The sequence below is a fragment of the Eutrema salsugineum genome, unplaced genomic scaffold (assembly GCF_000478725.1).
Source record: "Eutrema salsugineum unplaced genomic scaffold, Eutsalg1_0 scaffold_16, whole genome shotgun sequence".
Taxonomy (NCBI): domain Eukaryota; kingdom Viridiplantae; phylum Streptophyta; class Magnoliopsida; order Brassicales; family Brassicaceae; genus Eutrema; species Eutrema salsugineum.
Window position 1 is genome coordinate 1694820 of NW_006256858.1, and position 27230 is coordinate 1722049.

Consider the following 27230-nt stretch of genomic DNA (forward strand, 5'->3'; position numbering starts at 1 on the left):
TAGTTCACTACTCCTAACTCTCGTCGGATGCATCATCATTGGTAGATTGCAGAATCTGCTTGCGTTTCATGTGAACCTGATAAAAAGGATATTTAGGAGGAAAGAAACTGAGTTGCCTTTGCTTTTGCTTCAAAGCTATGTTAATGTTACTAAACAACATTTTAAGCGAGATTATGTACTAAGGAGTGAGATGTTGTCTGTGAGACAGAGAAAAAAGAAATGGCCGGTTTGGCCATCGGTGTTTTTAGCATGAAGTCTGGTGAACGTGCGCTCCTGCATATTGGCTGGGAATTAGGATATGGGAAAGATGGAAACTTTTCTTTTCCGAATGTTCCTCCTATGGCAGACTTGTTATATGAGGTTGAAGTTATTGGATTCGATGAAACAAAGGAGGCAAGTTTTTTATCTTTAATATTATCAGTTTCTTGTTTCCTTACCCTGATAACTCCACAACCAAGTTTTATCCCAAGCTCATTGCTTACAGCTGACTTAGAAGGTTGGATTGTACAGGGAAAGGCTCGCAGTGATATGACTGTGGAAGAAAGGATTGGTGCAGCTGACAGAAGGAAAATGGATGGGAATTCTCTGTTTAAGGAGGGTAAACTGGAGGAGGCCATGCAACAATATGAAATGGTTATGGATCTTTCTCTAGCAATTACGGTCAAAGTGTTGTTTTTCAGGCATACGCGAGTCTTCTCAAAGCTCTTGTGTTTTCTTTCGTCTCTTGATAAATTATGGTTTTGCTGTCTCAGGCCATTGCATACATGGGGGACGATTTTATGTTTCAGCTGTATGGGAAGTACCAGGATATGGCTTTGGCAGTTAAGAACCCATGCCACTTAAACATGGCAGCGTGCTTGATCAAGCTGAAACGATACGATGAGGCAATTGGTCACTGCAACATTGTGAGACTCATCAAAGCATTCATCGGTTAAGATCATTACTTTTTTTATACTCGGTTTCTCAAAATCTAAACAAGCTGGAAAACTTTTCAGGTGTTGACAGAAGAAGAGAAAAACCCAAAAGCGTTGTTCAGAAGAGGGAAGGCGAAGGCAGAGCTAGGACAGATGGATGCAGCTCGTGATGATTTTCGAAAAGCTCAAAAGTATGCTCCTGATGACAATGCGATTAGAAGAGAGCTACGAGCAATTGCAGAACAAGAGAAAGCTGTTTACCAAAAGCAAAAAGAGATGTACAAAGGAATATTTGGAGGAAGAGAAGAAAGTGGTGCCAGGGCAAAGAGCCGTAACTGGTTAATAATGTTATGGCAATGGTTGGTTTCCCTTTTCAGCCGGATCTTTCGACATCAGAGAGTTAAAGCAGATTAAGGTATGAGTGAAGCTTGAACAAATTCAAATATAAAAGACCAAAGTAAAAGGTCAACGTCTCAATTGTTATACACTATGTTGCAATGACTTTGAGAGACATGGAATAATCGCTTTTATCTTATTAATGGTTTGTGAAGAATTTACAAAACCCAATGAAGAATTGGGGTAGAAGAAGCTATCTTGTGTAAAACTACCATGAGGGATTGGGGAGGCTGACATGGGTCCAGGCAAAGTAAGCACAGACCATTAGCTGAGAGATATAAACATAAACTGCAAAAGAGAGACTCATAAGCATCAGATCCTTCATATCTCCTTTCTTCTCTGGCTTCAGATTCTTCCCAAACTTCTCAGCATCTGAAATCAACCTTGTCACTGTTCTCTGGATCACTCCTTGGCTCTCTTCCGGTAATTTCTGGTTCCGACAAGACATCACAGTCAAAGATCTGACGCTGTGTCTGCTAGAGGCTTGTCTCGTTGTACGGTGGTTGTGGTGTGTGCAGAGTGGGTGGTAGAAGGTAGAGAGAGCTGCCATGAGAAAGATGAATAGAATAATTGAAGAAGAAAGTCTGAATAGTTTAGGGAATCAAAAGTGAGCAACAAAATATCTGAATTTTTTATACGATGGGGACAAAAATGATTTAACAAAAAAAAAAAAAAATGTGTGGATAAATAGATCTATTCTAACACACGGAGAGTCACAGCATCTTGAGTCCAAAATCTATCCAGCTCATTTTCAATAAACACACAATCAAGTGATCAACACATTATGATGACATGTGAGATAAATAAGAAAAAACAAAAATTAAAAAATAAGTCAAGCTTCTCTTTCTCGAAAGAGTGCTTCGTCATATATGTCCCTATCTTCTTCTACCCTAATATTAGATTATTCGGATAAGTTTTAAATTGGTTGCTGAAAAACCCGTATCAACTCTCAATATAATTTATTTAAAGATATTGGCCCACGCAACAAATTGCGATTGAGCAGCAACTGTGTCGATTTATCCTTTTTTTTTTGTTTCCCAAACTATTTTTTAAATTAAATATTTTCACGTGTCCCCATTCGCTGACGTCACATTCTTCTTTTTCTCTTTTTATTGTCTCATGAGAAATCGATTAAATTCATTCGAATTCAATCCTCTTCTTCATCTTCGTCTTCTCCTTCCTCAGGAAATTCCTAATTCTGTGTGTGTGTGTTTCAGAGATGTTCTCTTCCTCTACTCTCGTCTATTCTCTTACCCTCTTCCTCTCTCTTTCTCTTCTCTTCTTCCTCTTCTTCCTCTCCCCTCACATCCTTCTCTCTTCCTCCCGCCACAACCTCCTTTCCACCGCCGATGACCTCGACGACCTCTCCCTCTTCCACCGCGCCGCCGTATCTTCCTCTAACAACCGCCGTCTCATCTCCCTCTCCCCTGTTCCTCCCCCTAAGATCGCTTTCCTCTTCCTCACAAACTCCGATCTCACCTTCCTCCCTCTCTGGGAAACCTTCTTCCAAGGCAACGAGGATCTCTACAACGCTTACATCCACGCAGATCCATCCTCCGGCGTCTCTCCGCTTCTCGATTCGTCAATCAACGCCAAATTCATCCCGGCGAAGAGAACCGCACGCGCCTCCCCGTCGCTAATCTCCGCGGAACGGCGGTTACTAGCTCGAGCCATCCTCGACGATCCAAACAACCTCTATTTCGCACTCGTCTCGCAGCACTGTATCCCTCTCCATTCATTCGCTTACATCCACAACCACCTCTTCTCCGATCGATCCTCTAACCCTAGCTTCATCGAGATCCTCTCCGACGAGCCTTTCCTTCCCAAACGATACAACGCGCGAGGCGAAGACGCGATGCTCCCTGAGATCCGTTACGAAGACTTCCGTGTGGGATCTCAGTTCTTCGTCCTGGCGAAACGTCACGCTCTGACGGTGATCAGAGAGAGAAAACTGTGGAGGAAATTCAGATTACCATGCCTCGACGCCGAGTCTTGTTACCCTGAAGAACACTATTTCCCGACTTTGTTGTCTCTCGAGGATCCTAAAGGATGTAGCCACTTCACGCTCACACGTGTAAACTGGACCGGTAGCGTCGGTGGTCACCCGCACACGTACGGTGCATCGGAGGTTTCGCCTCAGCTGATTCACACGTTAAGGAGATCCAATTCGAGTTTAGACTACTTCTTCGCTAGAAAATTCTCGCCGGAGTCACTGCAACCGCTGATGGAGATAGCAGATGCTGTGATTTTCAGGGATTGATTTTGAGAATCAGTAAATAAAATAGGTAAACACTGAACCACCACTTGTAGGTTTACTTACCATTTGGAAACTACTCGATGAATCTGATTGGGAAAATTGACCAAAATGTGGAAGAAAAGAGTAGCTGAGAATGGAAAAGTTATTTGTATAGAGATGGAGGAAAAAAGATTGTATATTGATATATTATGAGTCCAGTTTGGATTGATTGAGAGTTTGTTTACTCAAGTATCAACTTTCTTTGGTTTCATATTTTTTTTCTTGTGTCAGGTTTCAGGAAAAGTTTAGAAGAAGTCTGTTATTGGCGCTCGAAGAAGAGTGGCAAATAAAGATGAAAGTCTTCGTGTGTGTGTGTGTGCTTCAAAATCACCCTATAAATAAATTCAAAAAAAAAAAAAAAATGGGTGTGTTTTTTTACACTGTATATTAAGGAAAGTGGATGGAGATATGGGTGTAAAAAAATGTAAATAGCTAGCTCCCCACCCAATTCACCAAGTTGGCCAAATCGGCTTCCTTTTTATTTCAGCTCCTTCTAAGGGGGAGAGAGAGAGAATGGTAAAAAGGCCTTCCTTCTCTTTGTTTCGATTAAGTGTGAATGAAAAAATATGTTTTATCGTCTTTAGTCTTTGAGTTGTCTTTTGTTACTTTGTGCCTGGTGGGTTACTAATTGCAATGTAACAAGAACCACTATTTGTCAAGCGTGAAGAAGAAAAAACATATCTCGAGTGAAATGATGATATTTGATGTAGAATTCCTATACTTGATTGTAACAATAGTACATGATATGCTATGTACCCACAAAAACAGAAGAGTACAAAAGGAGATGAATAATATCATCATGAGTTTGCTTCTAAACTCTCCCACAACTGGAAGGTTTTTCTGATTACTGGATCAGCTGAAAATCCTTCTGCGTATGCCCCTATCGCCACTAACAGGCTCCTCCATTTCTCCCCATTGTCCTGCACATCACCAAATTCTCTCTGTTACTTATCTCTCTTTGCTTCTTTCTCTGTTTTTCTTTTTCTTTTTACAACTAGTATATCGTAGTAGATGTGATTATGTAAGCCCTTTTGAATAGATAATAGTCATACTAACCTCTGGTTTCTTAAAAACAAGATCTCTCGTTTCAAACGGTACCATGTAATCGGGGAGATCAGTCCGTAAGAGCGCCTACCATTTGAACTAAAGTCCGTAAGAACATTATGAAACTCAAAAGCTGAAACAAATGGGAGAGGAAAAATAAAAAATAAAAAAACCTACCAACTTCTTGCTTAGCATGGCTTGATCCGCGTGAGCTATTAAGTTCTGTTGCAAAGATAAGTAATACAGAAAAATTAGGCATTGCATGTCAAAGAAGCTCTAGCTTGCCTATGCAGAGCCACTTCACTCACCTCTTTTAATCGTCCCTCCTTTATTTCATCAACAGACTGCAACAGATTCTCCAATGTGCCTGATGGTACAATAGTGATTAATAGATCAATGAACTCAAAGCATATAGTATGTGTCAACGACTAACCAAATCTAGATATCAGTTCCACTGCATGCACGTTCCCAATTCCATCAACTCCTGCACGTAACACAGACATCATTAGATCACTTTAGCCATACCCTGTCATCAATTGCTAAAGTTTTGTATCTCGCCATATTCACAAACGCAGAATATCAGAAACAATTCCGTAAGGAGTGAAGGAGGTGGGCGTAACCTGGAATATTATCAGACTTGTCTCCAGCAAGGGAGATGATATCAACAAACTGTGCTGGCTTCAAATTTCCAAACTTTTTAGCAAAATCTTCTTCTCCAAAAGAAACCATCCTGGCCATAAGAAGCGGTAGCATTGAGACCACTGAGTGAAGAAAGCAGACATATTAAACAGCCACGGGATATCTGAAATATATTTTCAAGCCACATCTATATCCTAATTACATAAGAAAACATGCCCACAGTCTAGTACGGTTTCTATAATAAGCCAAAGTTCTATAATGAGACAATGATTCATCTAACATGAACTTCTTACTCCGATCCGCGTGATGCTATTCGAAGAAGACGCAGCGAGGGAGAAAGAATCTGAAAGAAGTCTTTGTCCGGAGAGACGACTCGTACCTGTGAGGATGCAACAAACAAATAATGAGTCCACATCTATAAAAAGGACAAATTGAACAGACTCGTAGCATTAAACAAGCAGATAACACTTCTTGAATAGCTGACAATGATTACTTTGAAACCGGCACCAATGCTTCGCACAGCCAGTGTTCCAATAACATCATCAGCTTCTACACCTGGCACCTGTCTTCATAGAATTTCTACCCATTAGTGAGTAATCATCACAACAAAAGGAAATATGACAATCATGTGTATGGTTTACCTCTATAACCTTTATAGACATCGCCTTGATGGACGCTTTGAGATACTGAAGTCCTTGAACTATGGTATCAGGTGTGGGAGGACGATTACTTTTGTAGGCAGGGTACATGTTATGCCGGAAGTTCAAGCCTGTAAAATTACAAGCACAGAATAAAGATAGGTTTAGCATTGGTGAGACTAGATAAAAATCATCCTTCACGCACTGCACAAAGAAAAGGGAGAATCATGTCGAGATTAAGAGAGCAGAAAAAGCCTTAAAGAAGACAAGCGTTTTCATCACTTAGAAGGAGAGAGTATTAATTTGACATCCTCGTGACATCCTCAGTGATGATATTACATTCATAACCATCGAGTCAGCATACTAACTTAATTCACATGCAAAAATACCCATTTCTTATACTGTCAACTGATCTAACTAAGATCATTTACTATAGTTTGACCAAGGGAAACGTAGCTTACCTTTAGAAGAATGATAACCATTTGATGTATTAGAAGTACTGCCATAAGTAACTCCTGAAAAAGGCTCTATTTTGTCAAAAAAGTAAACTATAGACACTAAAAGTACCCAAAAACCTGAATACTTCCTACAACACCACAGAAAATAGCTAGACGTTCATGAATTTAACAAATTGTGGAAGACACAATGTCTGCATACACTAGGACTCACCATCATGGTCGAACACCACCTGCATGGACACGGATAATTAAGTCAGCAGGCTACCCAACATTAAGCAGTAAGGAAATGTGAAAAGAGAAAACTACAAGCTCTTCATCTGATTATCATTTATGACAGAGATAAAGCAAAATAAAAGATAAAATGGAAAGTGGAATATACCGCCACATGGGATGGGAGAAACTTCAGAACATCAATTATCTGCGAATGAAACACAATGAAGAAAAGGTAAGAAGCCGAATCCGAAAGTTAGAACAGTAAACAAGATAGAGATACTTAAGCCTAAAGTTGAGAAACACAATTATAAGAAACCACGATTACTTGAACAGCCACAGTAAATGCTACAAGAAGCTTCATCCCATCAACAGACTAAATACAATATAAATGAACTCTCGAGCACAGCATGAAAGATTTCACTTACAAGAGAAAGAGCTGAAAATATTGTTAAAACCCAGTCCGCGTTTCCATCAGCGTGAGTCAGATGACCATGATTCAACCTTGCTACACTTTTCCCAATCAAAATGACAGTAAGTGTGCGACCAGATGAAAAAAAAAAGAATTACATTCTATATATACATACCTAAAAGCTTATAGTAAGCCCTGTACATAATGGATGTCCCATCAATTAGCATCACCCTGCCATTTGAAGAAGCAGCACTAATTTTTGTTGTTCTTTCGTCTGATTTGAAGGGAGATGTTATAGACTCCGGCGCAACATGTTCATTTTCAGAATAAGTCACCGTATTGGAGAATTCAGAAACAGCAGAGACGGAACTGCAATAGCACTGAATTACAAGAAATCTATCATGTTCCCAGAAGAAACATTCAAATATTGACTCAGAAAACCGGAATACTGCGTAACGATTACACACTAGCTACGAAATCTTACACTAATCAGCTCGATAATTCAGATGTAGACAAAAGACAAAGTAAGAACACAGATAAATAATAACTCAGAGACTTGCGCGATACAGTATAAGTGAGCATCACCTTCGCGATGCGTGCAATGGAAGGAGAGATAAGAGAGGAGTTCCTATTGCACAGATTTCCAATTCTCCGAGGGTAACAGAGATTTCTCCATAGTAAACGGGAGTGATGAGACAGATGCATCGTCATGAGGTCACTGAAATAACTGTAACGAAGGTGCGTTTGGAGACACAATCACAAGTAACAGAATCAAAACACAAATCGGCGACGTAGACGAAGAAGCGGGAAATCCAAGAGCAAGCGAAGAAAGGATAGGAACCTTCCAAAAATGGGGGAAAGGGTTTTTTTTCAAGGAGGAGAAGAAAGGATTTTACCGCTTTTCTGTGTCTCCGTGTTTTTCTCGAATGAAATCTTCTGGCTCCCAAAAAAAAACTCGCCGAATACTCCATTTCGTAGTTAAGTGGGCCCAATCTCAATATGGGCCTTAAGAGCCTATAACCTTGAGTGTTGCTTTCTTCTACTTCAACAAAAACCTTTTAGACACAAGTGTGGAAAACCCTAGTGACGATCAACGATGACGCAGAAGAGCAATCAGTTCAAAGGCCAACAGAAGAGGAAGGCTGTTGCCCTAAATCGCCATGGAAAATCCGTTCAGACTCGTAAAGGTATTCACTTTTCGGCTATACATATGAATCCCTCACGATTTTCGTTTTCTCGGATTCATATCATCTTCTTCTTCTTCCAGGGAAGAGAAATGTGAAACCATCAAAGACAACGAAAGAGTTAGACACCGATCGGGTAATTTTTCTATTTTCTTCCATTTTTTGATCAATCTCAGTCGATTTGATCAAATGGTATTCTTGATAATAAGTGATATTGTGTTATTGAATGGAGCAGGAGCTTACGAAATTCATAAACCATTGCAATGAAGTGAAAGCAGCCAATGCGGCTTGCAAAGAAGGTGGTCAACTTAATATCCTCAAAGCCGAATCTCAAGCTGAACCATCCAAGAAATCCGCCAAATAGAGGAATCTGTTTTTTTTTTTTTCCTTCCATTGTCTCACTTTTTGTATTTCTTACAGCAAACAATCAACCGGTTTTGTCTTCGAATCAGTTATAATGTTATTGTTCCCAGTTTTGTCAGAAATACAAACAAAGTATGTGCTTAATAATGCCTTAAAACAGAGTAAAAAAGTATTGACTTCACGAGTGGTTGAATTTCCATACGCTTATGAATTTACCACTGTGAGCTGCTACTACCTTCTTCATCCCCATTGCTAAGCAACTGATTTGAGGCCGAGTTTTCCTCTCCATTTTATCAATTTCAATGTCTTGAGAAACTCTTTTTCCTCTCCTTTTCTCAACCACCACTTGGTTGCTCCTTCTCAAAGTTGTTGAGCCATTGTCGTCCATAATACAGCTAGACAGAACTCGACCACTCTTCTGATCAATCACTCGCAGTACACCGTCTATTCCACCAGCAACCATAACCGATGTATCGTTCCGTAACTGTTGTATCGAGTACACGACGTTAGGACTCACTCGTTTTTCCCACAACTGTCCCATTTTCCTGTGATAAAACTTGGTTACAATACATCTCAAAATAGTGTTTTTGTACAACCCAATTTAAAACTTGCATCTTTCTTCACATACCTGAGGTCCCAGCATGAAACATATCCAGCTGTTGTTCCAGAGAAGGCAAGATTGGAGCGTTGGTTAAAACAGATGGTCTGTATACCTGTAAAGAATAAGAGGGGGTTGCTTTACGCATTTTCTCTGGAGATGCTATCTGAAATAGAGTTTGGGTTTTACCTCCTGCAGTTATCGTGGATTTAAGAGTAGCCACTGGTTGATCTGACAATGGGTCAGACACTGTTATTCTCCCGAGTGAAGACCCGCTAAGAAATAGTTGATTGTCGCTCAAAGATAAGCACGTTATTGGCCCACCGTTCGTCCTGCCATTAGATAGTTTACAGAATCAGCCAATATGATTTAGGCTCTCATATTAAATTGTAAACAGCATTCATCACGATAACCAATATTTACAGCTTCACTTTTTCGGAGTTCCAAGACACAGAATACGTAGCTTACCTAATGATCTGTGAACATGTCTTACTGTACATATCAAATACACGAGCTGTTCCATCCTCGCATCCTACTACAGCTTCTGGATCAATGTAACTGGTTGATGAAGAAACAAAAAAAAATCTTTATCAGTGTGGATAGAGAAGTCACTCTCACAGGCGCTAGGTGGCCAAGTTGAAGTATCATGGCGATCATTGTCAGGTAACATGGACTATCAGTTGATCCATCTATAGGAAAAGGGAGCTCAGATTTCAAGAAAGAGGAAGGTTCTCAATAGCTCAATATTTCTAGAGTATCTTTTGACATTACCGCATACAAAGGCCCCTAGGAATCGTGCCTTCACGAGATGGAAAGATGCTTCTTTGTCCATTTCTCCTCCATATGCTAATGCGGGTACCAACCAAGCCAACAATCTCAAAATTAAAATTCAAAGTTAGAGATTTTACCCTTGCTCAAGATAGTTTGTTTTTCTAATTTTGAATCTATATAGCCAATGACATAATTTAGCCAAAAGGAAAATAGAGTACTTACACAGCGAATAGCCAGTTACAAGAGTGACCGATCCTAGAGATCTAGTGAGACAAAAGGTATATGAAAAAACTCACTGCTATACTAGTGCTTTCAGAAATTCAAAGCAGTGACTCGGTTGAGGTTTACGTATTTACCACTAATTTCATTATTCAGCTCATTGCCAGTTCAAGTAATGAACATTATTCTTGAATGTTATGCAGCTGAAACATCCATGATATACATATGAGTGTGCTTGAGGTTTACCTTACTCTCATCAAAATCAAAGTCGATCAAGGAAGAAGCATCAGGAAGTGAGTATTCTTCCATGCATTTGTAGCTGTTTAATGACCAGAGTCGCATAACCTGATAAAGTAGTCAAAACACCTTTGCCAATAAACAACAAATAGAGGACAACACATAATCAAATTGCATACTAAAAAGCCAAATTACTATTGGGAACGTTTACCTTATCACCAACGCCAGTAAGAAGCAAACCCTTCTTCATTCGACACTGAGAAACTCTGACATACATGACATTAGAACTCAGACATACATGAACATTAGTAGAATAAAACGAATTGGGAACATTTGCCTCACCGGTGTGAATGAGCTTCCCATCGCTCAATATCGATTCGACCCCTTAGTAATGCCATCTTGTGATGTTTCATTGCAAAATCCTCCACGTCTATCTCAGCTGGTCGCTCCAGTGACGTGGAACCGAGATGGTGCATCTTCCGGCATGAAGCTTGTAGCAGCTTCAGCCTCTTGATGACAGCATTCCTCAACATCAAATAGAGAAATTTCGAAAAAGCTCAACACGGGTTTGCAAAATTATTCCCAACTAAGTCTCTTTGCGGGAAATCCAAACTTCAAACCATGAAAATCGGAGAAAAAAAAGCTAGGGATTGGATTGGAGGGAGTACCAGGAATTGCAGACGACGGTACAGTGAACGAGGTCAAATAAATTAAGAAAAGAGAAGATGATGCATAGTATGTCGGCGTCTAAAGATTCGATCGACGTTGGTACTCTGCGTCGCATCTTTCTGGCCGATGACTCGCCGCCGCTAGTCTCTGTAATCACCATTTCTTTTCTCGCGGTTTTGGTTTTTGCGACTTGTGAGGAGAGAGAACTTTCTGTGTGAGCCAGAGGCTCTTGGTTTAGTAGTGATGATGTTTTTTTCTTGTTCGAATTAAATTTAATTTTAGTTAGAGATGGATCAAAAGAATTAAGGAGAAATCAAAACGTTGACCAAAAAAAAAAGGAGAAATCAAAACAACCCCCCCCCAAAAAAAAAAAATATACCTTAATAAGAGAAAAAAACTGTGAAATATGGAAATAACAAGAATTTTTTTATTACACTCGTTCCTCTCCAGTTTAGTAGAAGAAGATCATGTTTCTTTTTAATTTGTTCTATTTTTCATTTTCCTTCAGCAGAATGAATGTAATTTGTTTTCAACCACTTTTATTGCAAATGGTGATATACTAATATTTGAGAGGAATATAGGGTAACACATAATTTTTGTTCCTCTAAGATAACAACCATTTACACCATTAATTTGTATTTGCATAACAAAATTGATGTGGTTTTATGACATGAGTTCTTAGGCAGAATTGGAGTTTGGTTTTCTAATCTGGTTCGTCTTCTTAAAATTAAGGGAAAAAATAGAGACATGCATGTCGGAAGTTTCCATATTTTGAAAATAATTGCTCTATTTTAAGTAGTATGTATATAGTATCGAGTTTCTTGATGATGAAGCAATCTCTTTTGGGTATGAATATGAATATAGAGTAGCACTCGAAAAGTCACTTCCAAGGGAGTGGCTCTACGTACGTATACTTCTTTAATAGTCCCGTCATCTTTTTTACAGCTGATTAATTCGTAATTATGGCCGAGTATCAATTAACGAAACAGTATATAATGGTGAGGAGTCTAATGATTCGCTCAAAGAAGCTGAAAACATGGATGTCAATGGCTTCCAAGTTCTTCCTTCACAGGTATCATGAAATTAACAATTGTGCACACTTCTTGTTACTTTAAAACTTATGGTCTGAAGTCTATCAAAGTTTAGGCTTTCACTGAGATAAGAAAAAATTAATCTTATTGTATGGAACTTGTATTCCGTTCTTGGGAAGTTCTTAATTAGGCACTTTTGCAGGAAGCTGTCACATTTTGTAATTCATTGAGCAGAGATTGGCGTTTGAAGAGTGACACGGACACGGTTATATGAACCTTGATGGTCAAGTAATCCTCTCTGATGTATGAAAACAGAAAGTGGCACTTGAAGACTCGTGGTCGAGCCAGTTGGCTTTAGCCTCTTGCTCTTGCAAAACTTGTTTAATTTTTACTAATCGTCCATCGATCTTAATTAATTCGTAGTAAGTCACGATGAAGTTTTAACCGCATGTGGAATGATTCATAGGCAAGGAATAATGGAGACTGAGAATATAGACTATGATGAATAAGCTTAGTAACTGGGTGAGAAACAGAGTCCTCTGTTTTCAATTATGATACGTAATTACACATTTTCTTAGTTAAAATCTATGAGGCCTATATTTGATAGACATCCAGACATTGCAGCAGGGTTCAAGTCAAAGAACCAACTGAGAAAAGCATGTATGAGTTCCCTTCTCAGCTTGACCGAGATGCTGTGCCAATCACTTCAACAACTATCCAATGAAAGAAGATCTTGTCGAGTCAGACATTATATGAAAGAATCAGGATTTAAGGTGGATTTGTTGGAGAAGAAGCTGGACCAAGTAAAAGAAAAGAAGGAGAAAGAGCTCTCTGGTTTGGCCATACTCCAAGAAACTGAGGAAAATTTACTAAATCTGAAGCAATAAGTGTGCAGAGCTGGATGCTCTAGTGGATGAGCACAAGGAAGAGTTGTTTGATGACTTAAGCTCTAAGGCATTTAGTTTTCTGGTATCTAAGTTTCGCCCTTGGCTTTCCAAAATAAGAGCTCATCATATCTTGTCATTAAATATGTCTAATAAGTGGGTATTTTTTAGTTTTGGATCATAACTCGACCCTGACAACATCACGACCGCAAGATGCCTCGAATACTATTTGCCACTCTTGCATAGATAATCACGCTCGGCAGGATTTTTGGGCCTGCAGTTTCTACTATGAAAGCTTGATTACAAGGTGGCTGTTAATAAATCTCTTTATCTCTCTTGCTACTGATGTAAAAGGAGGAAAATGGTTCCCAACCAAAAAAAAAAAAAAAAATATAGCATTGATCGACTCTGTTGACTTGTGAGGGGATTGGCTTCAGTAGGCTTCACCACATGACCGAGAGCAATACTAGCAAAAGTTGATAAAGCTTACTCACTTACTTGAAGAGTCGTGGTCAAGCCAGTTGGCTCTATCTAGGTTTTGCTTAATATTCATTGGTCTTACCATTTATTTTATCCATAATTATGACACCATGAGCCAAGGCTGTTAGTATTCACCGCACCTCGCTGAGAGATGCTTTAAGTTTCTTCATATATATCTATTGGAGGAAGAAACTTCCAAACAAGGCAGAGGTCTTTTGCAGTGGCTCTAGTAAGTAAAGGCTCTTTATTCTCTGTATATTTTTTTTTCTGTATGCATCTCTCTTGATTTGATTCTCAACAAAGCATTTTTCTACTCTGGTTTCTCTTCCTCATGCACCTACACTTTAACTGTCTTCATATCAACGGTGAAGAATTCAGAGTGCATATCAACTTCTGTTCTTCATGATTCATATTAGAGCATTGACTTTTGTTTTTCCTGAATTGGAGTAGAGTATTGCTGCATTCTTTTTGCTTCTTAATTAGCCATTAGTCCTTTAGCTTTCACTCGAACCCTGTTTGATTTCTGAACATCAATAACTGTACTTAATTTTGCTACTGAGAGGCTCTGAGTAATTACTTGATTCTTTATTTTTGGTTAAATTTGTTTGCTTGAGATTGTGCTATATTGGCGTAAGTTTATGATTTGCATGAGTGATATTCAATTTTGTCTATTTTGTTTACTCAAGTTGACTCTTTATTTTGAGTAATCTTTACATCATCAATGGTGAAGCCACTTGATAAGAAGTTTGGTTGGGTAATAAAAGGACTCCTCTTTGCAATCCGATAAGTGTTGCAAATGGTTAAAAATTAACCTTTTTTCTTATCATGTTTGTTCGTCTATGGTTTTTTTTTTTAATATATTATTCTATTCAGGAGTACTTGAAGGCACAAATTTATAAGATCATGAATGGGTGTTTTGCTGAAGTTAATTTGTTTCATGTCTATAATCTGTATCATCTTTATTTGATCATGGTGCTCCTTAATTGAACATTTTTTGGGCATTTCATTCAATGTCATGTATATTAACCAACCAACTCCAAGAGACAACATAGTTTAAGTACTATTATTAGTCTTATAATAAGTCAATTGTGTTGTATTAAGTTTTGAAGCTTGACTGGTCATGTATTAGTTCTCTAATCATAATTATGCATGTTTGAGTGAAATAGATGAATTTCAATAATAAATATGTTTCAACGTTTACCAATAATAAAACCAGTAAAACAAAATTTTTATCAAAACATTATTAGCCACTTTGTTACATAATAATGTTTACTGACATTTGTTTTTTTTTCTTATAGATATTTGCAGTGGAACAATTTCCCCGAAGCATTATATATTGATTCTATACCTTTTGAATTTCCTCTACTTTTGGGATGGTTAAATCTATTGCCTAAAGGAAATGATAAGAACAACTTTGTAAATCATTTCCAAAACAAGCTTGACAACATGATGGAAAATCAGGTAATACTTCTTTATCACTATATAAACTACTTATATATGGTTATAATTTTTGTTGTAAACACAATACTTGATTATATATTCACTGGTTACATGACAACCTTATAAACTTTCTGGTCGTAACCTTGAATTGCCTGATGAGTACAAAGATCATATTGATATATTCGTGCACAACTTATATTTGCTTTAATGTGGTCGCATATAATTGCCCTCATAAGTTTTTCAAGCAATTGAGACAAGACAGCACAAGAAGTCAAAAATTGACATGAAAACACGATTTTGGTGTCTACGTTTTTATGTTTTCTCAAAACGTCTAAAGGCCTTTTAGTAATTTAGCATTTTTTCTTCTTTAATTCTAGTCCTCTTGCCCAATCACACATCGCTGAAGTGAAGAACAACTCGAAATTATGATTTCCGTTTGCAGTATTTGGATTGGTCGCTCGCAACTGAACATTACCATTATATGCCGGATTTTTTTTAAAAATCGGTGATTTAATTAAATAATTGTTATTGTCAAAAATATAACAATGTTGAATAAATAAAATGGTAACATTCACACTTATATCATCAGCAGAAAGTCATTATCTGAGGTGACCGTTAATACCGTATAAGGTGAGTTCACGATCTCACTGTTACAAAATATTTTTGACATTAGTTTTATATATTAGCAATGCTATTTTCTTAGACTTTATATATTTTTTATTTGATTAATTGATTGAACCAGTGTATATGATTTGATTCTACCATTTGTTATTGGACAATCATAGTGCAGTCCTTTTCTTAAAATTTGAGGAAAACTGCTTTTACTAACAAATTAGCAAACCTAGTATACAACTAAATTACCAAACTTATATAGCTTCAGTTAATTAAATAGTTTACTTGGAGCCATGTGAAAAATTGTTAATTATTCAAAACATCCTACAGTAGCTGTAAAAAAAAGGTCTATGATAATATTATTAAACGTTATGTTATCTGACTTTCACGTGAGACAAGAGATAACACTTTGAATATATGAAGGAGGCATGTTCGTTACTTCCTAATTTTTTTAAGTGACACAAGGAGATCTCATTAATTGACATCATGAAGCCAAACCATTGTTGCATGATGCTTGCTTCTTGTAGCCTTCACTCATAAAAGATCTCCAAACGTAATTTTAGCAGGAGTTGGCACTTTTAGTTCCTGAAAATGATTTCACCAAAACTAAAGTCATTAGAAGCAACACTAGTAATGTAACATGAACAAAGGAAAAAAAAAAAAAAAACTAAAAGCCAAAGATCTTTAATGAGAGGCGCCAAATTTTTTCTTAAAAAAGCCTATGCATAGTTTCTGTTTTTGTTGGAATGTGAAATTTATAACTCAAAAAAAAAAAAAAAACTATCTACAGTCTACATCATACTATACTTCTTATGTTTGAGAGTTTAAAGAAAATATTTGAAAAAGAGAACAAAATTTGAATCAATTCATTTTCATTTTATCAAGCTTTTTGGGATTGTTGTACCCCAATTTGGCTGCAGCCATTTGTGGATCATTAAAAACCCTTTGTATATAATCAAGTATTTTAATCAGTGAGGCATCTTTCGAATTTTATTAAGAAAAAAAACGTCTGTCCTAGCTCCTATAAAATTAAACAAGCATTAGGACGAGCGGACAACTTTAGAAATGGGAAAGGGATTAAAAAAAACTTTCAACTTTCAAATCATCATTTGAACACAAAAAAAAAAACCAGAATTTAAAAGAAAGAAAGATGAAACGTACGTTAATGTTTTCACTCATACACAAACCAAATGCCTTTTGACTGGAAACATTATTGTAGTAGTATCATTCTCAAGTGATAAGAGAGGGTATGGTTTCCCAATCCCATATCGCACATAGGACATATGGAGTATCGTCCTCTTTGATTTTGAAAACTTGGATGACGCCGTAAAGACTCACATTTTGAGCTTCTACGTTCGATACAACCTTAGGGTCAATAAGGTTTTCTCCATTTTATCTCTAAGAATCCTTACGATCTCCGTTTCTTGGGGGATGTTTTTGCGTTAATATTAGCATCAAAACATATATTGGCATCCTATTAAGTCTCCAACAATTATCCCCTGGAAATAAAATGCATAGAACAGAGATCTAGGATGATATATATATATATATATATATATATATATATATAAGAGGAAAGAGGGTTTAAGTACGTAAAGGAAAATACTTTTGAGTATGAAGGTGATTCCACATGCATCCAGATTAATTTTCCGGTTTCTTCTCACCATAAGGCATAAGCCATGATTGAAACCCCAACGCCCTTTAATGAAACTCACCATTTTCTGTTTTGTTTTTTTGTTTCTGAAAACTATTGTCTCGGGTAGGAAGATGAACATACAAATAATTAACAAGCTGACATTAGAGAATTAACCAATTCTCTCCTTCATTATATTTTTTTGAAATTGGAACATGTATCCTTGGATTTATCAAAGCTTTTTTGGATTGTTGTACCCCAAATATGGTTGTGGATTCATGAGAAACAATCTTTGCTATGTAATTAAGAAGCATTAGGCCGAGCGCAACTTTAGAAATGGTCAAGGATAAAATCTTGCATTTGAAAACAACAAAACAACAGAGTTAATAGAAAGAATTAAGGATGAAACGCGTTACGATCTAGCATAACGTTCAGGACCAAAGGTATCTTCAACGAAAGCAAGGTGTGATTTCCCATCGGGGCACATAGGAGTATATATCCTTGTCTACGATTCTCGAAGGTTCCAACTTCCCGTAACGCGGAGGCTGGGGATCAATAGGCTTTTCTCCATCTATAAGACTTTTCCAAGAAGACCACACTGAGTGTGCCGGAGGAGCTTCGGCTTCTTGGACATCATCAGGCAGTACAACGAGAACATTGATTTCCCTCCCGACACACGCTTCTCTAAGAACACGTTCGATCTGTGTTGTTTGCGTGATGTTTTTTGCGATTAGCAACAAATTATAGTAAGGACTTTTAAAAAATCTTTGGTTTGCCCAAACACGAATGTCAAATAACATCCTATTAAGCCTCACATGTTTATCGCCTGGAAATCAACAATACAGATCTAGATTATTACATACATATATATGTGTTGTAATAAAAGAGAAGACAAGGGTTTAAAGCTTAAAGGAAATCACTTTTGCGTATGAAGGTGATTCCATCATCCAGATTATTATCTGGTTTTTTATCACCATAAGCCAGGATTGAGACCTCACCAACATAACCATTTTTCTCAAGAGCTGATCTGATAGTCTCATGATAAGAGTCACCAAAAGGGATAGGGAAATCTTCCACGTCCCAGAAAACACTTGTTTTAGCATCTGCGACGGACAAACGTATAAACATAAAAATTAAACAGTTACGAAAACGAAAAAAAAAAAAACATTTTGTTTAGATCTGCTAGTTTAACATGACAGATCGATCAGATGAGATCTTAATCCAGATAAAAGACCAAATAAATCTCGACCAAGAGATAGATCTTACCGACGTAGACCGAGGCTAGGGCCATGGTTTCGAGGGAGATCGGAGATAATTACAAACAAACCAAAAAAAAAAAAAAGAAGAATTAGGGCTACTGACTTGTTGAAAAGATCAGGGTTTAAGAGCATGTACATCACTAAAACTGTGTTTGGGGTTCATAGCTTTATTAAATTAATTTTTTATTTATTTGTGAACAGTTAAAAACTACTTCATGTTGGTCTTCCATTAGTAAACCCATATACGGGTTGTAAACCGTCTTCGTCTCTGTGTGTGGTCTCCGTCACGATCCCGTAAACCCAAAAATACACTCAAAACAATCTCTGTGAAATCACCGACTATGGAGCTTGCAGAAACCTATGCCTGGGTTCCGTCGACGGAGAGAGGTCGGAGAATCCTGATCTCAAGCGACCCGAAGTCCGACCATCCTCTACACAAATGGTCGATCCGTCGTGATTCTCGACCTCAACAATCCTTTGAAGTTCTCTATCTATGGCGAGCATGCTTACCCAGCCACGGTGGCGCCATACTCCCCGAACGGCGAGTGGATCACGATCATGTGCTGAAGAAGGAGTTTAAGGTTTTGGCTCAGTTGTGAAATGAGAGAGAAAAGCTCAGTGAAAAAAATTTGTCCAATCACGACCTGCCATGTATTATTCTGAAGAGACAGTATGTTTAACCCGCAACGCGAGTATTTATTCAGGTCTCTAGCAATTTTTTTAATTAAAAAATATAAGTAGAAGAGAAAATTTGCTGGAGACGTTTCTTTAATAGGTACCGATGGAGACGTTTCTTCCCTACTTTTAATATTAAAAAAATTGGGAAGAGACCAAAGACTGTATTTGCATTGCGGATGCTCTAAAAGCACCTCCGATCAGTCAACCTGAGTTTGGGGTTGTTAATTTTATTTTATTAATATTTCTGTAATTTTAGAACAGTAATAAATATTTATTTTATTAAAAAAAATTCCTGCGACCAATCAGATGCGAACACATCTCCTATTAACCCCTCAACTCAGGTTGTTAACTAAGAGACTGGATGCTGATATTTGGACATTTTTTATTTATTTTTAAATCAAAATACATATGTTTTTGTGCCAACATTCTTCAATGGAGCTGCTCTTAGAGCAACAAGTTTATTAGAGAAACTCATATAAGTTTTTTGAAGAATATTAAAATAATAAAATGAAGATAAGAAACTCATTAAATTAAATTAAGTTAAGTTTAGAATATCAGAGAAACCCACATCATCATCGGTGAGATTTGAGAAGAATAATAATGGAGAAAGTTGGGCCCAAACTTAGGGAAAGAGGAAGAGATGGGTCGTCGTCATCATCAGCCTGTGCTTCGTTGTTCGAGGTTTGTTTGTTTGATGGTGACGTTGACCGATCGTCTTCTCAGATCGACGAGCTCTTCTCCTCTGATTACCTCCGTTCGCGTCGTCGTTCATGTTGGAGAAGAGAAACGACGGAAAATCATGGAAATGGTGGAGAGGAATCAGAGGAATATCGAAAATGGTGGAGAAGAATCAGACAGAAAACAAAAAATGGCGTCACTGTGATTCGTATAGAGAAACAAGAAGACGACGAAAAAATAGGAGAGAGAGAAAATGTTGAAGAGAACCAACCAAACTCTGCCACTTCATCTGCTAGGATCGATCCTTAAAATCCTTAAATAAGGATCGATCTCTGTATTTAACTCCATTAATTCAATTAAAAAAAAACTCATTAAATTAGAAGAAACTTACAAGAAACTACCGATAATCATGGTCTTATATATTTAGTTTTTGGGCATTTTCATTTATTTTTTAACAGAAATGCTTAGGATACTGGGCCAAAAACCTGTCCTCATACTTCAATGGACATGGTAGCTGCGGAGGCCGAGAGACTCTCATTTAACGGTCATGATCTTGTAGCATATGTTCTCCAAGAAACTACTTTCTTTTCAGCCGTTGGATCTCATGACGTGCATGGTAAGCTAAATCTCGATTCTACCCTTGAAGCTTCACATATGTTTTAATTGTATATATAGCAGACGTGAACTATATAATCTATGTTGTCCAAAAAAAAGAAATTGAGCATTATTTTCTTTAAACATTTTTTATTCGAGAATTCCTGAAAAAATCTCTGTTGGTAGATTATGTCCACTATGAGGCCAAACTGCCTGAAACGTAAGATCATCCAAAGAAGTTAAAAACTTAATAATACGATCGCAGTTTTAGCAAAGTATTAATTCTCTTCTTTTGCATAAGAATATATATGACTGAGGAACAAACCCAATTAAGGGAAATCCTTCCTTTTACCTGAATTAACAACACCATCGTCAACAACAGTTCTTACCTGAACAAAACCAGTTCTTCCAGCAGATAAATGTAGCTCCTCCAGCAAGAAAAAACTAGAATGTTGAAAGTTCCCCCTAAGTTTTATTCTTTTGTGTCTGAGAACTATCCTACTTTGCTTATAGTTTCCCATTCTTCTTTTGTGTCACCACTTCATACCCCTGATGCCAATTGCATGATAATAGAATTGCAGATTGTGGCCATTCTGTTTAAGCTAAGAATATTTATGTATGACTTTACACACAAAAAAATTATAGCCACAGCAAAATTAAGGCCATTGTACAAGAATATTCTTACTGCCTCTGCCAGTGCTGCAAAGCCAACTTAATACTCCTAACTTTCTCGAAGCCTTATATAAATTCAACAAAAAAGCTGGACTGATCAGACCCTTTATACTTGCACTAACATGTCTATAGTAGGAACGACCACCAGGCCGTGAGGCTTTCCCAGGTCTACAAAAAACAATGAAACCATCCAAAAAGACAAATGAGCAATTAATCAATAAAGAATAATGACTAGCTAGGACATGCCAAACGAAAGAACAAGATCACAAGAAAAGCACCAGACCAAACTTGAAACAACACTAATTAAGCTCAGAATCAACATCAGTTTCTCTTGGAGGTTTCAGCATCATCAGTTTCTCTCTGACGTTTCGCAACGGAATTATCATCATCATCAGTTTCACTTTGACGTTTCAAAAGCAGCTGACTTAACCCCCACCGCTTGTTCTCGTTTAATTTCAGCCACGTACGTACAAGGACACATCACTGTTGATAGCATAATTTCCATTCCAAAGGCTTGACCAATGCCAAATAAAGCATACATCATGAAAAGGCGGTGGGCAGGTGCCATCAGGCACTACTAAGAAAACACCGAAACCAAGTTCATCCATAGTATCGAGAACATGTCCCATGTTCCCTTCCCTTGGGATGTCTTTTGCAATTACCATGATATTTTTATTATCACCTGCCCCGTCCGGTTCTTCAATATTATCGAACGTCCACGTAACCATGTCATAATACATACGATTAAGCCTCACAGTTTTATCATCCGATCCATATGTGAAAATAATTCCGGCTGCATCAAAGTGGTCATAAACTGGAGGCGGTTGCACCCTATCATAAGCATCGATTTCAATGCTACCATAAACGCCCTCTCTCTCTCTCTCTAAACTTTCTTTGATTTTCTGACGAACTGAAAAGAGATTTTGACCATCAGGGATTGGGAAATCCACCACGTCCCAGTAGACGACTGTTATATCATCATCTGCGAGAGGTTTCCATACAAAAATGGACATTATAACGCTAAAATGATTACCAAACGAACAAACAGAAAACATTAATCAGATCTAATCCTCCAGGTAAAAAGACAAAAACAATTCGAGCGACGAATTTCGCGACTCTAAGAAAAAGAAAAAAAAATGTATTAGGGTTAGATAAAGATATTGTCGCATATATGTTCTCCGTGGGATATATCACGTGGTTTTCTAAATCTTGATTCTACCCCTTCGTGCAATGCAGATACAGCCAAGTAGATGCGGGCAATTACGTAACTTTCGTTCAACAATATCATAAAGATTTCGCCTAATTAATTAAAACTTATTATAAAGATGCTGGTGCTTGTTTAAGTATAACTAGATTCTAACTCTGTGCATCCGCACGGAAATATGTTTTATTGTTTAACGAATTTTGTAATATAATTTGTGTTTTTGAGTTTAGATATAATTATTTTTAAAAATATATTTTTTAATAAGTGAAAATATTGATTTTTGTGTTTAGATATATTTTTATAGTATTAAAATTAATTATAATTACAAAAATATAATTTTAACCCGTCCGCTAATATTAATTTAAAATGAACTATTATAAAAACATAATTCTAACTTTTCCGTTCATATTACCTTATAATATAAATATTTATTAAAAGTTTGAGATGTATTAACAGTGTTATTTAGCATTATAATTTTCTAAAATTTAATCAACGAAGGGGTACAACTGGTTTTTCAAACCACATTATAGAGTGTATGTAATAATTTTTATTTTTTTATGTTTTTATTTTGTATGAAAAATATATTTTCGATATACATATATAATTCAAAATTAGTGATTTTAGTTACCAAAATATTTTTAACACAATTTTGAATTTTAAAAAATATATTTTAATATTTAAATTATACATTTGAATTTTACCTATTATTTTATTATTAATTTGTAAATAAATCATAATCGTAAATATATTATATAAGCAACATAAATATCATATCATTTATATCATTATAAATATTTTATATTTCAAATACCATTATTTTTCATATGTGAATTATTTTTTTTCAAAAATTCTAGATATTTTTGATAAAAATTTTTAATAGTATAAAAATTATTTAAATTAGAATCTTTAAATCAAATCTAAATTAATATCTGATTTCTTATTTTTAATCAAATCAAATCAAATCTAAATTACCTATATTTAAGGAACTCTAAAAATATTTAAATTAATTACTAATTTTCGAAATTAAATATAAATAATTATTAAAATTATTTTTAAATACTTAAAAAAAATTAAGAGTGTTTAGAAGCAAATACTAAATGTGCTTCTGTTTTAATATAATAGACAAGGATAATCTTACATGGACAGTATGTGTATGACTTGGTAGATTTATGATCATATTTATTGCTTTATTTTTGGTTTTCGTTGGTCTTGACTCGAAAATAATGTCTTGGTTTTTGTCGCTTTAGAGACTTCGACACATGAATAATCCTCGCACTACATTCAGTGCTGTGCGAAGGTTTATAGGGACTTAAGGCAAACTAAAAAAATAGGGCCTTTTTCATTTAAAAAAAAAAAGGTTTTCTAACAAAAAAATATAATATAATTTTAAAATCATATAAAATATTCAAAAATAAAATTTTAATCTAAAAAAACTAATTAAGACATAATCTTTCTTCCTTCTTTTTCAATAAACTTTTTCACCAAACTCTCATAATCGAGGTCCTTAACTAGTTTTCTTTTTATAGATATGATAGATAAGCCATTCAATATTTTTTGTGACATAGTTGATCGCAACTAAGACCTTATCAACTTCAACTTTGAAAAACTTCTTTCAGCCAAGGCAACTGAAACTGGAATCGTCAGCAATATCTGATAAGCAATCTATGAATTTTTTTTTCTCTTGGACTTTAGGGTTTTGGTCTTATTTTAGGATGTTATAAAGCCGATAATCTAAACAAATCTTAATCAATTTCCTAAAACTATTGGGAGAATGTAATTTTAATCTATTTTCTATATCTATTTCTTTTTTTCTCTCTTATAAACAAAAATAAGAAAACATCTTATGTAAAAAAAATCTCATACCAACCATAAACCACTTAACCACCTCTTAAGAAAATGGAGGCCCTGAAATGGGGATTGAGACGAAAGCCTTTTTCACTATGATAAGCACGACTCTGACTACATTATACGCTTTCCAAAGCAAGTGCAACATTTAGTTGCCCTTTTTTGGGTTAAGGAGACTTTGGACCGTTCGAGTATACACTTACACTCTTACGAGATGATTCCATCAATATATGTTACAGAACTGCTTAGTAAAAATCTGAATACTATATTATACGTTGAATGAACAAATTGACCAATCCAAAAAAAAGAAAAATAGAAATTGGCTTCAAAGCGAAGCACTTGAGTTGAAAAAAAAAGGAAGTTAAAATCATTCCACGGGCCGGCCCACCGTCTCGACCATCATACACGGGTTCCCAATGACCAAATCATCCCACCGTCGTGACCTAACCGACTTGGTCAACCCCGTGAGCCACCCAACCACTTCCTCCATTCCAGGCCGTTTCTCTCTACACGTTCTCACGCACTTAGCCGCCACTAATCCCAGATGGTTCCTCACGCTCACGTCCACCGGAGCACCGATCATCGGATCATATATCCCACCGATTTTCCCTCTTTTTATCATCGGAATCGCCCAATCCACTATAAACGACGGCGAGTATCTGACGTCGATCGCTTTCCTCCCGCTTATTATCTCCAGCAACAAGATCCCGAAGCTGAACACATCCGTCTTCGTGCTCAATCTATCCGCCGTGACGTAATCTGGGTCCAGGTAACCCATCGTTCCTGCAGGCGGAGTCGATTTTACCTTCTGATCATTCGCATTGCACCTGATCGCTAATCCGAAGTCCCCTAGCTTCGCGTTGAGGTTCTTATCCATCAACACGTTCGCCGATTTGATGTCTCTGTGTATGATCGGTGGCTCCTGGGAATGTAGCAGATGTACGGCCTTTGCTATCTGAAGAGCGATTTTGATTCTCTTTCCCCAGCTCGATATCGCCGTACCGGAATTCAAAGCTGAATCGGAGTGAATCACGTCGTATAAGCTTCCGTTACCCATGAATTCCACCACGAGAAGAGGATCCTTGGAGTTATCGGCGCTGAAACCTAGGAGATTCACGAACCTAGGGCTCCGGATCCTCGAGAGGATCTCGAATTCGTTGTGGAACTCTCGGCTGATTTCCCTGGATTTCGAAGGCCTCTTGACGGCGACGAGACGGGAACCGATTACTGCCTTGTAGACGCTTCCGTGGCTTCCACGTCCGAGAAGATTGTTGATCGCGAATCCGCCTGTGGCTGCTTCGAGGTCGCGATGCAGGAAAGGACGAAGTTTGGGGCGGTCTTCAGGGGGAGATTCGGGAGGAGAAGCTTTGCTAGCGACGGATCCGGATGTGGATGCGGAAGATGAGACGACGATGGCGACGGCGGATCCGGCCTTGCAGGAGAGATAACCCATCGAGTCGAGAAAAGGGAGAAGAAGGAAGAAGAAAGGGAAAAGGAAAAGGAAAGGTCTGGAGGCTGGTGGCGTAAGTAGTCATTTTGGTAATTAAGGGACATTTGATTAGACACAAGAAAGTGGAGGAGTCATGATTCTATTTTGTTTGATTAAATATATTTTTTTTCTTAATTATGTCAAAGTTGCTAGGGGTGGGCACTTTGGTTTATTTTCGGGTTCGGTTTGAGTTCGGTTCGATTTGGTTAATTCGAGTTTAATAAAATTTTAACCAAACTCAACTGAAATAAGTTTGGTTCGGTTTGAATTCGGTTTGGTTTAGTTTGGTTTGGTTTTAGTTTAGTTTAATTTTAATTCAGTTTTAAGAAAATCAGTTTAAAGAAAAGAAATGATGTGTTGGTTGGTTTAGGTGAAATTTAACATTCCACCATATTTCAAAAAACTAATATTATGATCTAACTAAAAAGTTAAATAAAATAAATATATTAGTTTTTTGGTTTGGTTCGGTTTAAAATCAAATTGAACTGAACTGTTTGGGTTGTGAAAAACTTCAACCAAATAGGTTATATATTAAAAATGGATCGGTTCAGTTCGGTTTAAATTCGATTGGTTCGGTTGGTTTAGTTCGATTCGGTTTTTGTGCCCACCCCTAAAACTTGCACCTCTAAGTTTTATTATCACTAGATTTATACCTAATAATACTAATTTCAGAATGTACGCCCTATTCTTAAAACAGAAATATTTTTAATGTTTGTTTTCAAATACTTCCAATTTTTTTTAAAAAAATTATTAATATAATTTAAATAAAAATATTTTATTTTATATTAATAATTAATTCCAAAAATTAGTTATTAGTTTAGACTTTTTAGATTTTTTAAAATATTAATTATATTTAATATAAATTTCAAATTATCTGAAATATTTAATAATTAAATTTAGTTAAGAAATATTTATATTATACAATAATATGATGAAACTGATTAAGATTATGTATTTATACTTAAAATTCTATAAGAGTTAATTTGTTATAAGATAATTTGAAACAATTAAACGAACGAATTAGCTAATTATAAATATATTATTTTTATAATTAATAACACAAATAGTAAATAAATATCTTATTTTATTTTATCATAATCAATCGATCTAAAGTATCAAATATTCATATTAGTAAATATTTATACTATACAATAATATAACAGAGCATATTAAAGTTATACATTTTTAATTACAATCTATACGAATTAGTGTGTCAAAACATATAAAATATTAAAAAATAATTTGAAGCAACTAAAATAATGAATTATCTAATTCATATATATATATAGATATATATATAATGTTTATGTGTAAATATCTAAATTCACATAGTAGCATAGTTCATCATCAACACTAGATCGATATAACTTAATTAACTCATATTTTTTTTACTAATATACAAATCTTTACTATATAAAATTAAACTATGGTAATAAAAAAATTATATCTAAGCAAAAAAAAAAAAATATATATATATATATTATATATATATATTAAAAAGAAACAACAAAAAATTCTGGACGGATATGACTGGTTTTGCTTACATCTTAATCTAGATCCAAATTAGTTAATTAGAGGATATTTATTCATCACGATCACACAATCATTTGCTTCAACGGCCAAGATACTGCCACGTGGTAGTTTGTTGTTTTAGCGCGATGGAGGGTGACGATGGACGAGATG

The 27230-nt window shown here is 36.3% G+C and overlaps 8 protein-coding genes and 1 pseudogene across 10 annotated transcripts in view; 4 read left to right on the forward strand and 5 right to left on the reverse strand.

Moving 5' to 3' along the window:
* Positions 1–1496, forward strand: part of LOC18020692 (peptidyl-prolyl cis-trans isomerase FKBP42) — a 3235-nt gene extending 1739 nt beyond the window's left edge. Inside the window, exons 4-7 of the mRNA XM_006403787.2 lie at positions 191–393; positions 511–633; positions 753–905; positions 996–1496. Of these exons, the coding sequence (XP_006403850.2) occupies positions 191–393; positions 511–633; positions 753–905; positions 996–1328 (812 nt within the window). The 3' untranslated portion in view covers positions 1329–1496. The remainder of the gene's footprint in view (positions 1–190; positions 394–510; positions 634–752; positions 906–995) is intronic.
* Positions 1424–1965, reverse strand: LOC18020693. Its single transcript, XM_006403786.2, has one exon. The coding sequence runs from the start codon at positions 1858–1860 to the stop codon at positions 1519–1521; it is 342 nt and encodes a 113-aa protein (XP_006403849.1). The 5' UTR covers positions 1861–1965; the 3' UTR covers positions 1424–1518.
* Positions 1966–2440: 475 nt separating this feature from the next.
* On the forward strand, positions 2441–4002 carry LOC18020695. The gene is made up of 2 exons (XM_006403788.2): positions 2441–3595; positions 3838–4002. Exon 1 carries the CDS (start codon positions 2530–2532, stop codon positions 3568–3570), a length of 1041 nt encoding a protein of 346 aa, XP_006403851.1. The 5' UTR covers positions 2441–2529; the 3' UTR covers positions 3571–3595; positions 3838–4002.
* Positions 4003–4286: 284 nt separating this feature from the next.
* LOC18020694 (DNA polymerase I) lies at positions 4287–7906 on the reverse strand. 3 transcript variants are annotated; one of them, XM_024157990.1, is made up of 15 exons: positions 7593–7906; positions 7183–7376; positions 7024–7103; positions 6765–6803; positions 6597–6615; positions 6389–6442; positions 5931–6058; positions 5783–5851; positions 5583–5668; positions 5271–5380; positions 5084–5134; positions 4959–5017; positions 4828–4872; positions 4663–4737; positions 4287–4526 (listed from the first exon to the last, which is right to left on the reverse strand). In XM_024157990.1, exons 2-15 carry the CDS (start codon positions 7232–7234, stop codon positions 4404–4406), a joined length of 990 nt encoding a protein of 329 aa, XP_024013758.1. In that variant the 5' UTR covers positions 7235–7376; positions 7593–7906; the 3' UTR covers positions 4287–4403. The 3 variants fall into 3 exon arrangements, with proteins under 3 accessions (XP_024013758.1, XP_024013756.1, XP_024013757.1); XM_024157988.1 differs by having other exon boundaries at positions 7183–7387; XM_024157989.1 differs by lacking the exon at positions 6389–6442 and having other exon boundaries at positions 7183–7387.
* A 143-nt stretch (positions 7907–8049) lies between these two features.
* Positions 8050–8672, forward strand: LOC18020696. The gene is made up of 3 exons (XM_006403790.2): positions 8050–8194; positions 8275–8327; positions 8427–8672. Exons 1-3 carry the CDS (start codon positions 8104–8106, stop codon positions 8553–8555), a joined length of 273 nt encoding a protein of 90 aa, XP_006403853.1. The 5' UTR covers positions 8050–8103; the 3' UTR covers positions 8556–8672.
* Positions 8634–11256, reverse strand: LOC18020697 (F-box/WD-40 repeat-containing protein At3g52030). Its single transcript, XM_006403791.2, has 9 exons — positions 11048–11256; positions 10722–10904; positions 10591–10645; positions 10389–10487; positions 9924–10027; positions 9621–9710; positions 9342–9484; positions 9183–9267; positions 8634–9099 (listed from the first exon to the last, which is right to left on the reverse strand). Exons 1-9 carry the CDS (start codon positions 11206–11208, stop codon positions 8733–8735), a joined length of 1287 nt encoding a protein of 428 aa, XP_006403854.1. The 5' UTR covers positions 11209–11256; the 3' UTR covers positions 8634–8732.
* Positions 11257–11875: 619 nt separating this feature from the next.
* Positions 11876–13158, forward strand: LOC112087794 (annotated as a pseudogene).
* Positions 13159–17577: 4419 nt separating this feature from the next.
* Positions 17578–18419, reverse strand: LOC112087795. Its single transcript, XM_024157785.1, has 3 exons — positions 18395–18419; positions 18049–18231; positions 17578–17954 (listed from the first exon to the last, which is right to left on the reverse strand). Exons 1-3 carry the CDS (start codon positions 18417–18419, stop codon positions 17578–17580), a joined length of 585 nt encoding a protein of 194 aa, XP_024013553.1.
* Positions 18420–24285: 5866 nt separating this feature from the next.
* Positions 24286–25625, reverse strand: LOC18020698 (serine/threonine-protein kinase-like protein At3g51990). The gene has a single exon (XM_006403792.2). The coding sequence runs from the start codon at positions 25509–25511 to the stop codon at positions 24426–24428; it is 1086 nt and encodes a 361-aa protein (XP_006403855.1). The 5' UTR covers positions 25512–25625; the 3' UTR covers positions 24286–24425.
* Positions 25626–27230: the final 1605 nt, after the last annotated feature.